General features: G+C 34.8%; 3 protein-coding genes across 3 annotated transcripts; all 3 read left to right on the forward strand.

Moving 5' to 3' along the window:
• Window positions 1-1,276: 1,276 nt before the first annotated feature.
• On the forward strand, window positions 1,277-2,177 carry LOC103327678 (uncharacterized). Its single transcript, XM_008230042.3, has 2 exons — window positions 1,277-1,350; window positions 1,691-2,177. Exons 1-2 carry the CDS (start codon window positions 1,311-1,313, stop codon window positions 1,894-1,896), a joined length of 246 nt encoding a protein of 81 aa, XP_008228264.1. The 5' UTR covers window positions 1,277-1,310; the 3' UTR covers window positions 1,897-2,177.
• A 149-nt stretch (window positions 2,178-2,326) lies between these two features.
• LOC103327677 (EPIDERMAL PATTERNING FACTOR-like protein) lies at window positions 2,327-5,735 on the forward strand. The gene is made up of 3 exons (XM_008230041.3): window positions 2,327-4,690; window positions 5,220-5,263; window positions 5,348-5,735. Exons 1-3 carry the CDS (start codon window positions 4,585-4,587, stop codon window positions 5,582-5,584), a joined length of 387 nt encoding a protein of 128 aa, XP_008228263.3. The 5' UTR covers window positions 2,327-4,584; the 3' UTR covers window positions 5,585-5,735.
• A 588-nt stretch (window positions 5,736-6,323) lies between these two features.
• On the forward strand, window positions 6,324-8,954 carry LOC103327676 (coatomer subunit zeta-2-like). Its single transcript, XM_008230039.2, has 6 exons — window positions 6,324-6,482; window positions 7,439-7,598; window positions 7,730-7,877; window positions 7,978-8,055; window positions 8,433-8,517; window positions 8,718-8,954. The coding sequence occupies exons 1-6, from the start codon at window positions 6,339-6,341 to the stop codon at window positions 8,775-8,777; spliced, it is 675 nt and encodes a 224-aa protein (XP_008228261.2). The 5' UTR covers window positions 6,324-6,338; the 3' UTR covers window positions 8,778-8,954.
• The last annotated feature ends 4,967 nt before the right edge of the window (window positions 8,955-13,921 follow it).

The raw sequence follows: 13,921 nt of genomic DNA on the forward strand, positions 1-13,921 counted from the left end.
ATTTGGAAATTTTATGCCTGTTTTGTCTCTGTGTGTGGAAGAGAGGATCAGCCAGCCAAACTTAAAACCTTAAGATACTTGTCAAGAATGTGTCATTCACTTCATTGCTTTTACTCAGAGATAGAGAGGAACTGAGAGGGAAATGTTAAGCCAAAATCCAAGAAAACAAGAAGTAGCAACTTTGTCTAATGTTTATGACAAGGTTTTTTCATTGCGCTTTCCCAAATGTCATGAGATCAATTTCATTAAATTCACCAAATGTCTCACAGGTCCTTTGAATTTTTATTTTTTTATTATTTTTTTATCGAAGGAATGAACGTGTCATTACCAAATTATAGGGTTAGATTAGAAAACCGAGAAGGCAAATCTTAATTCCCTTCTCCCCCACATGTTTTCTTTTTCACAGACAAATCATTACACAATGTTCCTTGGACCCTACTAACATCACTTTCAGCAAATTTCTATGCCATTGAAAAGTAATTTGTAAAAGTTTCCACGCGTTTTGCAATCTCGCTGCAGGCTGCTGCCCTATAACAAACATGGGGAAATGATCTGGAATTTTATCAATCTGTTGACACAGTCTTGGTTTCCACAAAGGGCGCGTCTTGAAAATTCCCTTTCTTTGTTCACCGAAAAAAATTCCTTTTCCTTAAATTACGTTACAAGAAATTGATGTTTGACCTACCTAATCCCAAACCTAATTATAACCCATTTTTTCATCCTCTCTCACAAAGTTATATAATCGTTCATACATAAAATATAAGCATTAGTTACAAGATTACTTCACATAACAATATTTCAAACTTTTATTTTCATGTTCCGAAAGTTACTTATTTCTCGACATGATGTGAATCAGAAGAGACTTTACACTTTTCGACAAATATAATCTATTGCTTTATTCTAAATAATGAAAAACATGTTATTCTTGCATTTGTGTGTCGGTGTTAGAGTCACACACACAAAATTTCCATCACATCCCAATTCCGGCTTACTATTTGTACTGTGGATCGTGCCCATGATTTATTGGATGCAAACTTTGGCGCTTCAGCTTCATTGGGCTCGCCACTGGCTTATGGGCATTACTGGGCCAACACTGAATCCAATTTGAAGCTTCATGGACCCTGTTTTAGCTCTTCGTGCAGCTGCATCTCAACCGTCCAAAATCATCTGGTGGCCCTCACCAATTGTGGGTCCCACATGTTAACAACCCGGATGCTGAAATCGCCTCTTGAGTAAAATAGTGGCACAATCTGAAACAGAGAACCAAACTGTCTTAGCAGAGACCCGTCAAATTTCTCACAGAAGCTGCCATGGCAGAACCAAAAACAGAGCTCAAGGACTCTCTCTCTGGTACTTCGAAGTCCTGTACTTTCATTTCTTTGTATTTACAGAACTCCCCATATTTAACGTAATATCATCTGCACTTTTTAGTTCTTGCATATTTTTGTCCTCTTTTTTTTCTTTTTTCTATTTCTGGGTAGAGTTTTATATTTCTGAAATTATGTCAAGGATAAGTCCATTAATCTTCTGAAAATTTTAATTTTGGTGATGGGTTTTATGTAAAGTTGATATTTTTATTAGGTGGGTAGTGTTTATTTAGTTAAAAAAATATTATATGGAAATTGAATTTCTATTAGCGAAATCTCCTTTAAATTATAGATTTATCTCTTTATGTATTTTGATATGGCAGAGAAATCACTAGGACATCATGCTGATAAATCACCAGAACATCACAAAGAAACGCATGGAACGAGTGATGACATAGATGAAACCACCCCAGTAGATGAAGTCAAGGGCCCGGGTGTGTTTGAACGAATTAAGGAAGAAGTCGAAGCCATTGTTGAGGCAATTCATCCTAAGAAAGAATCCAGCAGTCATGACTCATCTCCTAAGTGAGAGGTTGGTTGAGCCTCAGTTGTAAGCATGCTTCACAAGTTTTGCTCTCATTTGGATTAACTGGGACAAATCTAAAATTGTATTGTCAATCTTTGTGTTATTTCTCTCATGATTCCTCAAAAATGATTATGATGTGGTATTCTTTGATTATATTGTTTACAAGACATAAATTTCGATTTTATATCTCGAGGGTGGCCATAAGCACCCCAATTGTAGATGCTAAATAAAACCATGACAATGGTAGTTACATCTACCATATATATGTTGATTTCCATTTGGCATTTCTTGTGTGTTGGAGAAGGGGAAAATTGTTGTAGGCTTGTAGCATCCTTGTTTTGTATTTTAACACATGAGTTGATATCACTAACCCGATATGCATATAACTGCTTTATGCAGTTTCTGCTCACTATAGTTGAGACTTGAGATTAACTTACTCAACAATCACTTGAAGCAAATCAGATTCTAACTTCCCAGTAGATCGCCGTTTATAGCGCTGCTAACCTTATTGTTATGTGAATATAATTACCCAATCTTTTCTGCTCTAAACTCTTGTAGAAAGTGAATTATTTTATGGGAATATTCAGTGGAAAAACAGTGGATCAATATATTCTTTAAACTATCCTTGGACACTCACTTGATGGGCTTATGAATGATAGTGTTGAAAGGCTAAAATGTTGAATGATCTTGGTTTTACTCATGAAACCACAAGTGGATTGCCCGGGTTTATGGATGCATAAACTCTCAGTTGTCAGCTGTGCAAAACTAGAAATTGTGGTTTGACCAAGAAGCTTCACAACTAGGATGTTTCACATTTGATGTATTTCCTTCAAGGAATACAGTTTTATAAATATTAATCTTTATCTTCAAATTTTTTTTTTACATAATTATACTTGAATCTTCTTTCTCCCATGGATCTTTATTTTAAATTTGTTCAAATTCTTCAGGGAAGTTTACTTCTTCTGCTAGAGGGTTGGGATATTCTGAGCTTTGTCTTTAGGAGACATATTGAGAATGATTATCATTTTGTACTTGGTTGATGGTTTATGGAAAACCCATTGATTTTTCTTTTGAAAATGTAATCAGATTTACACCATTCAGTAATTTGCATGAACAAGTTGGTGTTCAGTGAGGAGGTCTGAAAATGACCATATTAGCAAGAAATAAAACCCTGGCCTGTGTGTTTGGTGGGGGTTATCATGTGTGTGCACCAGCTGGTGTAATTCCTTTTGAAGGACAATAAATGAATCAATACCTCCTTCCACACTCTTGTTGTAGTTTCAGGTGGAAGAGAGAGAAAGACAGAGAGAGAGAGAGAGACAGAGAGAGATAGAGATACATACATATATATAGGCTTCACTGGGTATACTCAACACATTGAAAACTCAAGTCTCATACAATATATAGGCTTCACTGGGTAATCCTAGGCCATCTATAGCATATATGCATGTATATATGTAGGGGTGCTTTTGAAGTTGGCCTCTGCTGTGCCTACCAGTCTTTCCTTTTCATGTCCATTCTAATGTATGACTAATATTTTGTTTATGACGGCCCTACTGACCAAATAAATCCCATTTAGGCAAAAGTATTTGCAACAAATCCATACTCAAATTAGCCATTAGTACGGTACAACAATGCCTATTAACTTCCTAATAAATAGCTTTTCCACTGCACATTGTTACATCCATTGCATGCATAAAAAATTAAGAGAGAGAGAGAGAGAGGCAAAAGTAAACAAAACAACAACAAAGATAATGTTGCTAACGTGTTAATGCGATCATCTGGGATTCTGGAGGTACCTTTAAGACAATCAAGGCCACCCGAATTCTTAAATGCTATGCTGATGAAGGTCCAAATGGAGGGCTCAGAATGGATGGAGGTACAAAGCCTGGGTGCTCCCCACCTACCAACCTGTAAAAAGTTGACCCAAGTATCTTGTTTATTAATGTATTAACTAACTCATTAAATTTTTCTGCTGCTGGCTGAATGTCTCAGACATTGATGCTTTCTCCTTCTCCCTTCTTTCTCTATACGATGGCTTCTGCCACTGACACTGGAATCTGGATTACATATTCCCTTTTAAAGGAATTCAAATAATATATTTAAAAAATTTTAGGGCAGAAAAATAGCTGTGCAAGCTAGGGAGCTAAAGAGGCTAAGATTTGTCTGAATGCAGAGATATACAGGGGCTAGCAAATTTTCAGACCCCAAAAGAGGGAGCTGTTATTTTGGGCCTGGGGACCAGCGCATTTAGTTCTACTCTGTTGGATTGATTTGAGAGAGAGAGAGAGAGAGAGAGAGGTTGGTTTGTGTTAAAGAGTAAGAAATCAGCAACTTCCTTCAGCCTTGAAGTGAGTTGTCAAATGTGGTGGAAACTTGTTAGTGTATTTTGAACAATTTGACAAGAAACCCCAGAATCACTTGCTTCTGAAGCAAAAAAATCTCTATACCAAGGCAAGATAGACTATAGAGAAAACCAAGAAAGTTTTAGAGGTTTTGAGTCTAGCTTTTTGGGGATAGGAATTTGTACTCTAGGCGTTTTTTCACCTTCTTATATATCCCATCAGTTGTGCATGACATCTTGTGTTTGTGAGTGATTCCAATCTCTCTCTCTCTCTCTCTCTCTCTCTCTCCCTCTTCGCCTCTAATCATAGTCACCATAATCACAGTAATCATTTTTAGCTTGAAGCAATGAAGAGAAGTTATTGCTTTGTAATGGCTCTGCAAATCCTTTGTTGGGTTTCTGCAACAAGTAGGCCTTTTCCTCCAAATGATGGTGTTGGTGTTCATCAAGAAGGTTAATTACTTGCCCTTTTCAATCATTAGCGTAAAAAGTGAGCTTATGATCAACTTAGTTGGTTCAGTTGTCTGATGCTTTTTACTTATTTCCATTGTAGAATGTTTTTCTTGCAACTTGTTCATGTGGAAAGCTTCATTTGCAACATGTCTTTGGCATATTTCTGTTTTTGACATTCCCCACACGTAGATGGATGCTTGCCTATACCAGTACACCAACTTTATGCAGTTTCTCTAGGAACACACTTTCACTAACACCTTACACAAATCAAAATCATTTTTTCTTGTTTTTTCTCCCCTTCTTTTTGGAGGATTGAAAAGAAATAGAATCTGTTTTGGCTTTAGGATTCAGAAAGTGGACAACTGAAAGCCTTTTTCCTAGAAAAACTTCTTAGCTTTTCAAAGCCATTCTCAGTGAAAAGCTTCTTTTGGGTTTTAATCACATATCAGCACCTTTACTGTTTCTCTCATACTTTTTGGTTGGGCTCATTTTCTCTGCTAACTTGTACTAAATATTAATACTTGATCAGCCCCAGGCCAGAACCCAGAGTCTTTACAAGTTACCTTACAAGAGGTCTCTCTCTCTCTCTCTCTCTCTCTCTCTCTCTCTGTTTGCTTAGTGCAATGTTATGTTATTGAAATTGTTCTCTCTTTGAAGGGTTTAAACACCATCAATGGAGTGACAAAGATGGCTGCAATAGCAAACTACAGAGGGATCGGCAAAATAGGATCAAGCCCTCCCAGCTGTGACCACAAGTGTTATGGATGTACTCCATGTGAAGCTATTCAGGTGCCTACCACCACCAAAAAGCACAGCCATTTGGGGGTTCAATATGCAAATTATGAGCCTGAGAGTTGGAAATGCAAGTGTGGCCCTACATTTTACAGCCCATGAAAAATCCCATGGACATTTGAATATACTTGGCTTCTGTTTCTCTCTGAGCTTTATGTAGTCAGTTGATCATTCCATTGTACAAAAATCAAATTGCTAGTTAACTCTATATCCCTTCACTAAATTAGATATGTTTTGATCTTCTTTTTTTCAACTTTAACAGTGCAATGTGAGTAATTTAAATGCTAAATCAAAATCATAATATGAGAACCAAGTGCGTTGAACCAAATGGTTCGGATACCTGTTGTTGTAGCAATGGGCCCAATAGGAGTTGTTATCCCCACCTCAACCACCCAAGTTCAATATCCTTGGGTTAGGTTAGGCCCAATAGACCTTTAGGTATGAGATTTTAACTTAAAAAGTCTCAGTACAATTAGGAGTGAACCACTTATATTTAAACTGGAGATTATTGTTGTATTTTTCGATGTGAACTTATATATCATAACTTTTATCGAGCCACTTTATACCAACAAGCTTTTATATGTCTCACTCTTCTAAACAATACTTATAAGACACAATATATTGGACTGTTTCAGTCACAACATCTATAAGTTTACCCAATAGTGGCCATAACATTAACTCAATTCGATTGAAATATTCCAGTTTAAGCTTAGCCACCAGACGTGGAAAAATAAGAACTGACAACAAATAGTTTTTTGTCAAAAACTAACAATTAGGCAAGCAAAAAAAATGTCTTTTTTCCAGACGACATGTCGTTTCATGGTTTAAGTCCACACCCTCTAAAAGTTCAGCCACAATGACGAAATTGCCCATCTCCTTCCCTCTAAAGAAAAGGTTCCGAGTACCAACCTTCAAACGTTTACACAGAACTCTGCACTGCAAAGCCAAAGCTCTCTGTTTTCCACATTACGTGAAGATGGCCAGCCTCTTCTGCTATCGTGTAAGTCTCTCTTTCTCTCTCTTCCTCTCTCTCTCAGAGGTGTTGAATTTCCATGATTCCTATTTTCGATAAGATCGTTTCTGGGTTTCAGAGCGATTGTTATACAAGATCCGTGAAATTCTGAGAAAACGTGTTAAATTTAATCTAATTGTCTCTACTGTTAACGATTTCTTTGGTTGTATTAATTGGGAACTGTTTTGTGGGGATTTGGAGATTGTAAAAGAATGGAACATTCAGTTAGATCTTTTTCTTTTCAATTTTCTTGGGAACCAAACAGTTCGTGAGCATTTACGGATTCTATTTGTTTTTTTCGATGTCACATCAAGTGCGTTTGTGGGTTTTCCAATTTATTAGATCTTTGTGTATATTACACAAAAATGGTGTGTGACAAGCTGGATAGTTAATACATGAACTCAACAAAGGTTTCAACAATTTATAGAATGTAAAAGTTTTGGTGACTTGTGATTTTAACTGATTTGGAATGAACTGGGAAACTGTTAGGAAATATTTTCATGTTGGGTTTGTGAAAAATGTTGTTAAATTCTTATCTTAAAAAACTTAATGTGGTTAATTGAGATCCAAGGATACATCATGTTGTTATAAATTAGATAGGAATTTTCAAATGATAAGAATCACCTAAAGATGCGTTTGCATTTTGCTTAGACCCTATAGACTTTTGGCAGAATATGTAAGGTGGCATTTTTATGCATGAAAGTTATAGAGCTTAGATCTTCATATGCAAGTTGTTCTTAGTCGGCGTTTGCAGGTTTGCTCCTCAAGCCTACTAGTTAGCTAGGATATTAACGTTGATGAAAGAAACCTGTGATGGAAAGAGAATTTAGGATGGATACTACATTGATCCATAAAGCTAATCCCTGAATAGGGTAGTAATCTTTACGCCAGAATTATATGGTTGTTCTATTCAATTAATACACGTTTTTCTTTATTTCGTCTAGGATTCATGCCCATCTGTGAAGAACATTCTTCTTCTAGATTCTGAAGGCAAGCGCGTAGCCGTCAAGTATTTCTCGGATGATTGGCCAACAAATGGTGCAAAGTTAGCTTTTGAAAAATCTATTTTCACCAAGACTCTGAAGACAAATGCTCGGATAGAAGGTATGCAGAACAAATGTGATTGTCGTACATATAGAGTCTGTCCGGTGAGAAAATCTTCATCAATGTGCTACAGAAATTGTATTTTATCACCAGAGTTCAGTGTTCATAATTTCCTATTCTGTCACCTGCAGCGGAGATAATGATGTTTGACAGCAATGTCATTATATATAAGTTCATACAGGACCTCCACTTCTTTGTGACTGGAGGTGACGATGAAAACGAACTCATTTTAGCCACAGTCCTTCAGGGGTTCTTTGATGCAGTTGCCCTTCTCTTGAGGTAGTCTTGGTCATAAGCTTTTTCTTGAGTTCTTTTGTATTTTGATGATTGCCTACTTTCAGACCTTTGCTATGTACATTCTTACATGTCCTTCTTGTAGGAACAATGTCGACAAAAGGGAGGCACTAGAGAATCTGGATCTTATTCTTCTATGCTTTGATGAGATTGTTGATGGGGGGTAAGCACTATGCTTCTTAAATTCTCACACTCTACGTCCGTGGGCCTATTTATATCTGCAGAGTTCATTACAATCTTTCAATGATGAGTATTTGGCAAAGTCACATAGATAAGTGTGTCTGTGTGTTGTGTGGAGTGGAGGTGGGGGCGAACACACGGTGGTAAATTTCATTTTAACATAATGAACCATCTATTATCCTTGTTCTTAAACTGTAATTTCTGACAATACAATCCACTACATCTACCACTATATGATTCCCCCTCTGGAGCTTTTTGTCCAACACCACCCCAAGTTGCTCACTGTGGGGTTTCACCCTCAATCTTATTTCGGTCAAATAAGGGTTTGATCATATAATTATTCCGTTAATTTATATGCAGGATGGTACTTGAAACCGATCCGAGTATTATTGTAGGAAAGGTGGCAACTCATACCATGGATGCCGATGCACCCTTGTCTGAGCAGGTACTGCAAACTCTTCATTTGCTTGCCTTCAGTTCAAACCAAACAAAATAATTTTCATACATTAGTCAAAGAAGAAGAGGTGTTGATTGCTTGCTTTTGTACTATCATCAAATCTTTAAGACTATAAATCTCAGAAAGCAGAACCCAATTTTTACGAAATCATATATTAATCTAATCCTGTCTCCTTTACTAAAATGCAGACCATAACACAAGCATGGGCTACAGCAAGGGAACATCTAACCAGAACCCTTCTCAAGTGATTTGTGTGTGCGCACACGGATGATCATTTGGCATTCTTTTTTCTTTGTCTGTCGAGGAAATTTGTTTCATATGTTGACAAGATCTTGTTCCCTTCTTTCATATTGTAGAGCTAAGTTGGATCAGCAGCATCATGCCATTGGGCTCGTTATGAGCAGTTATTTTTTCTGTGGGCTTCATTATTAGTTGTGTTTGGTGGTTTTACTATAGGCTTGTGGGCCGTGGCGTGATGTTAATTCCCAAATAGGCCCATATTAGGCTTAATAAATACGTGAGTACGTATTGCAACTTGGCATGCATCAAAATTCACACCATAAACTCATGACCGCGACCTTTTACTTGTTTTACTTCAATCCCATTGCGAAGCCTATGCAATATAATTCAATTCAATGTTTTTTTAAGATCATAAAATTACAACTCACATGAAGGAAAAATTTGACTTCCAAATAAAAGGATGATGTGGAGAATTCAATTCAATTGTTCTAATAAAAATGTATGAGTTGATACAAGGGACTTGTTCAAGTGTTAAAGATTTATATCACGATCCAAAATCCTATGTTCGATTCCTCCCTTCCCCACATGGGACAGACAATTAGTCTCGATCGTATCCGGTCCAGTACTAACCACCTACAGGGATAAAGGTTATATCGCTAACACTTGAGTAATTGCAGTTAAATTAAGCTTAAAAGTTGATATATTTGAGTTGTGAAATGTACATTTCCATTCCATGATATTCCTCTAGAATGTCAACTTAACGAGGGAGTTAAAATTCCACATAATCCACGTCCGCGACGGTCCCATCAGCTTCACACGTTTGCGTGTTGGCCCATGTGGAATATGTGTGTCTAATCTAAATTTTTCTAAAGACAAAATATAATGCAGTTGGTACAATTCCAAAAATATTAATGTACCTCTCCAGCCCAACTAGCAAGAAAAATAAATTAAATTAAATTAAATTGTTGCTTTTAGACGTGCCCTCTTTTTCAGTATTGTCATTTATTTTTCGACGTGACAGCTTTGTTTGTTCAAGTGAGACTGTAAATTTGTTTTGTTGTTTCATAAATATCTATTTGGGTTCGCATGCATAAATATCTAGAGTATGTTGTATTATAGAATGATCGAGAAATGTCTGCTTTCTTGACCAACTTGTGTTGCTTTAGTCTTACGTTGGATGGTCAATCATGATCCGATATTCAAACAAAATATCACTTATTCTAGAAATATAGACAAAATAACACTTAATTAATTTAATGATTTTATTTCACCGTTTAATAATATGTTTAATAATATGACATGTTTTATTATAAAAATTTAATTAATAATTTAATATTGTACTGTGTCAAACTATCCGGCAAGAGAACTAGTAAGAAAAATACGGAACGTCGCGTTTTAAAATGTTTCAATAATTATAAAATTTTAGTATGTTATCATTATTATATTTAACGAAATATTTAAAAATAATATTTTTTTTATTTTTATTTTTTTGCAAGGGCTCACATCTAATTATACAATGAATACCAGCAATATTGAGATTATTATCTTTAATTTGTAATGCCTTGAATTGCAAGTTGGCCAAAGACCCCAAGCCAAGACTAAGAATAATAAAATCTAAGACTCTAAAAATGAAGACAGTGAAAAAGGAATTTTCCAAGAAAGTCCACCTAGTGGAAACGTATATGAACAAAAACCAGCGGGTCCTTGGGGGATGACACATCTTTCTAATTCTTGACTTATTCTTTTTTTCTATACGATATTTATACTCGCCTTCCTTTGTGGAAGTTGGAGCTATTACTTTCTGTCAATTATAGTTTGAAATGTGTGTAGATATTTTTATTTGTATTTTTGTTTTTGATGTATTGTTTTTGTATATGTGTCAAACTGTGATTTGTATGAAGTATGAATGTCTCCTTACGCGGAAGGAGGAACAGTGTCCGTACTAAATTAATTGTGCTAGTTGTAATTCTTGACCTATTCAATGAACAAAATATATGAATGAATATCCAATTAATAATTTTTTTAAGATGCAGTGAAGATTTATTGTGGAGTAATTACTATAAAACATATAAAAAAGTGTATACATAAACTAATTTTGAAACGAAATGAGAGAATATACTATTCTTATAATATACGAGCATGTTTGAGAGTACTTTTGAAAGCGCTCGAGGACATTTATGTTTTATATCACATATTAAATTGAAATTTTAGGTTCGAATCAACTATGCATATATACCTTATAGCAAGAGGACGTTTATGTTTTGAATTCATTGGCTCACTTTGTAAGACTCTTGGAATAACGTCTTGCGCATGCTAACATATTTAAAATTAATATATTTTATTTTGTTGGTAGAACTTTAAGTCGAACTAGATGCATTTTATGGGCATTGGTTTCATATTGATTTTGATGAATGGTTTGTGGAGCCCGTGAGTCAATTATATGATACACCATAATTATCAATTAGCCCTGTAGGCCATAACTTTGTGGACTAAATGTTATATAAATGAATATTATAATCATATTGGAAATTAATCAAGTAGCTAATCAATACTATTTATACATTGAAAGTACAAATTTTGGATGTTTGACAGTCATTGTCCCCCAATTTTTTTTGATTAAGTTTATAATTAGACAAGAAAGTTCCACAAATATTTGTTTTATATTTATTATAATAACAGTGATATTCTAAACTATTCTAATATACGAGTGTCTTAGCTAATTGACTTAACTCACATATGCTTTGCTCACAAATAAATTATCTTCAAATTAGACAAACGAAAACATTAAATTTTGAGATTTTTGCATTACGTGTTCTCTCATGTACATATGATCTTCGCATCAAATTAGTTTTTATGTTTTAATATATCATTGAACTTTCACATAACATGAGAAGTTAAAATCCTTTGCATATAAATATTTGAATTTTAAATATTGCTAACTTATTTTGTTCAATTACATCATACAGTCGTACCATAAATATTTGAAAATTTTAAAATCCTATATGAATTGTATACACATGCCCGATCTCTTGGACTACAGGAGTTTAAGAGATTGTGGTCATCCATCGTTTGATATTAATCCAATGGTTCAAAAAAATTTATTAAAAGGAGTGCAAGAAAGAGTGAATCATCGACCACAAATCTCTTGGACCCTTATAGTCCGAGAGATCAGACTAACTGTATACATTAGCAATACTCATCTAATCATATAGTTATTAAGTTGTATTTTATTATGCGATAACAAAAAGTATGCTATGTATATCAAATGGTAGTAGGGTAGGGTGGGAAAGTGATACATTTTGTTGGAATAATGTAGTAAGTGAAAAAAGATAAAATATTGTTCATTATTACAAGTAAAAACATGCATTATCCTTTTTTTTTTTTGGGTCTAATTTAAAAAGGCTCTGAGGCGATGAATCTCACTCAATAATCTCTGAACCCATGAAGAAATTTTTTTGAATCCACTAAGAACGACATGTTACATGCATATAAGATTAAGGACAATGATTCAAATATCATAGATAGGAGGTCTTCTTTGACAATACATAAGAAGCATTGGAGTCTTCTTCCAGATGGGTTTGTTTAAGTTTATTGTTGATGGTGTGCTAGAATTGTCTTAAAGATAGTTATCCTATTTTGTATTCTTGATTTTGACTCTTCTATTTTATTAGTTTGTAGTATGTGTGGTACTCTTTCCTATCTTAGAGTTTTTTCTATGATAAGATTTTAAGGAGGTCACTATTAACATGCCGATTACTTTGAAATATTCTTGGGTGATTAATGGATTCAGTCTTTGTCTAAAACAAAAGAACATATGTTTAGTGTAAGAAATATGACTATATTTTCACTTGCTATTTTGATTAACAGAAAAAAAAAAAGAAAAGAGAGACTAAATTCCGTAACCAGATTCCAAATCATTCAACTGTTTAGGAAATTTGTAAGCTTGTAAGCTCTTTTGATGCATGAAATCCTATCCGTTAATAGAAAACATACCATTTTAGTTGCACGTTTTATACATTTTGTCTTGACCGTTGGATGTTGTTCATCAAATTAGACACATGATAACTTTTGCAGCAAGATTGAACATTTTTGAATGTTATCATCCAGATGGACATCAGTGGACCGAAGTGGGAGTCCTCACCGTGGGTCCCAATAAATTGAAAACTTTAACAGCCATCGGATTTGATGGATCTTTACTGGGTAGTTATGTAATTTGTGCATTAAATTATGTCAAAAGTGGCACTATTGTCACCTTCAATCTTATCATATCAACCCACCTCCCCCTGTGTTTCTCTCAAAGCAAAACGCCAAACAATGGCTAATAAACTATGGTATATGAATTTTACATTATTCCAAAATCATCCATTTGGAAATAAACCAACCAAAACCAAAATCAGACTAATTGCACAAACTCATAATGAAAAAGGAAATTCACATTTTTCACAATAGTGATGTGAGGCCCACATATGTTTGCAGATCCATACTAACTTACTGTACTAATAAATTTCAAACACGCCAACAAAAAAAGACATTGACTTATAAATCAATGATCTCATATTCAAACTTTAATGTCACTTTGGTAGTGTGTGTAAGAAACTCCCTCATCCCTCCTCAATATCGATTGTATAAAAAGAGAAATCAAACACAAACTGATTCGACAATTTCTCATTAGTTATAAATAATTAATATTGATCGAAAATGAAAACAAATGAAATAGTTGAATTCTACATTTAATTCTCCCATACTACGAATCTATGCACAATGAAAAGAAGAAGGAAATGATTGGATTCTAAACCATACATGGATGTATGCCAAATTAGAGAATTTTTTACATGAAGTTATGGGAAGTCAAAGGCAATCACAGCTAACACAGCAAGATTTATGGATGGATCTTAGTTGCCCCCAAGAAGCCACCACCTAAACATCTGCCAAATTTGACGTTCTAATCTTTAAGAAAAACCTGTCGACCAAAAAAAAAGGTTAAGAAAAACCAACCACGTACGTCCACTTGTCCACAGCTATTATTTTATTTACTTTTTTAATTACCAAAAATAAGTGTAACAGTTGTAACCTTGTAATAAAAAGAAACAGAAAATTAGATTAAACTAGCCTCTTCGCACATGCTTCCGCACTTGTAAGAGGTGTTTTTATT

This window comes from Prunus mume, linkage group LG4 (assembly GCF_029339155.1).
Source record: "Prunus mume cultivar Tortuosa linkage group LG4, ASM2933915v1, whole genome shotgun sequence".
NCBI classification, from domain to species: domain Eukaryota; kingdom Viridiplantae; phylum Streptophyta; class Magnoliopsida; order Rosales; family Rosaceae; genus Prunus; species Prunus mume.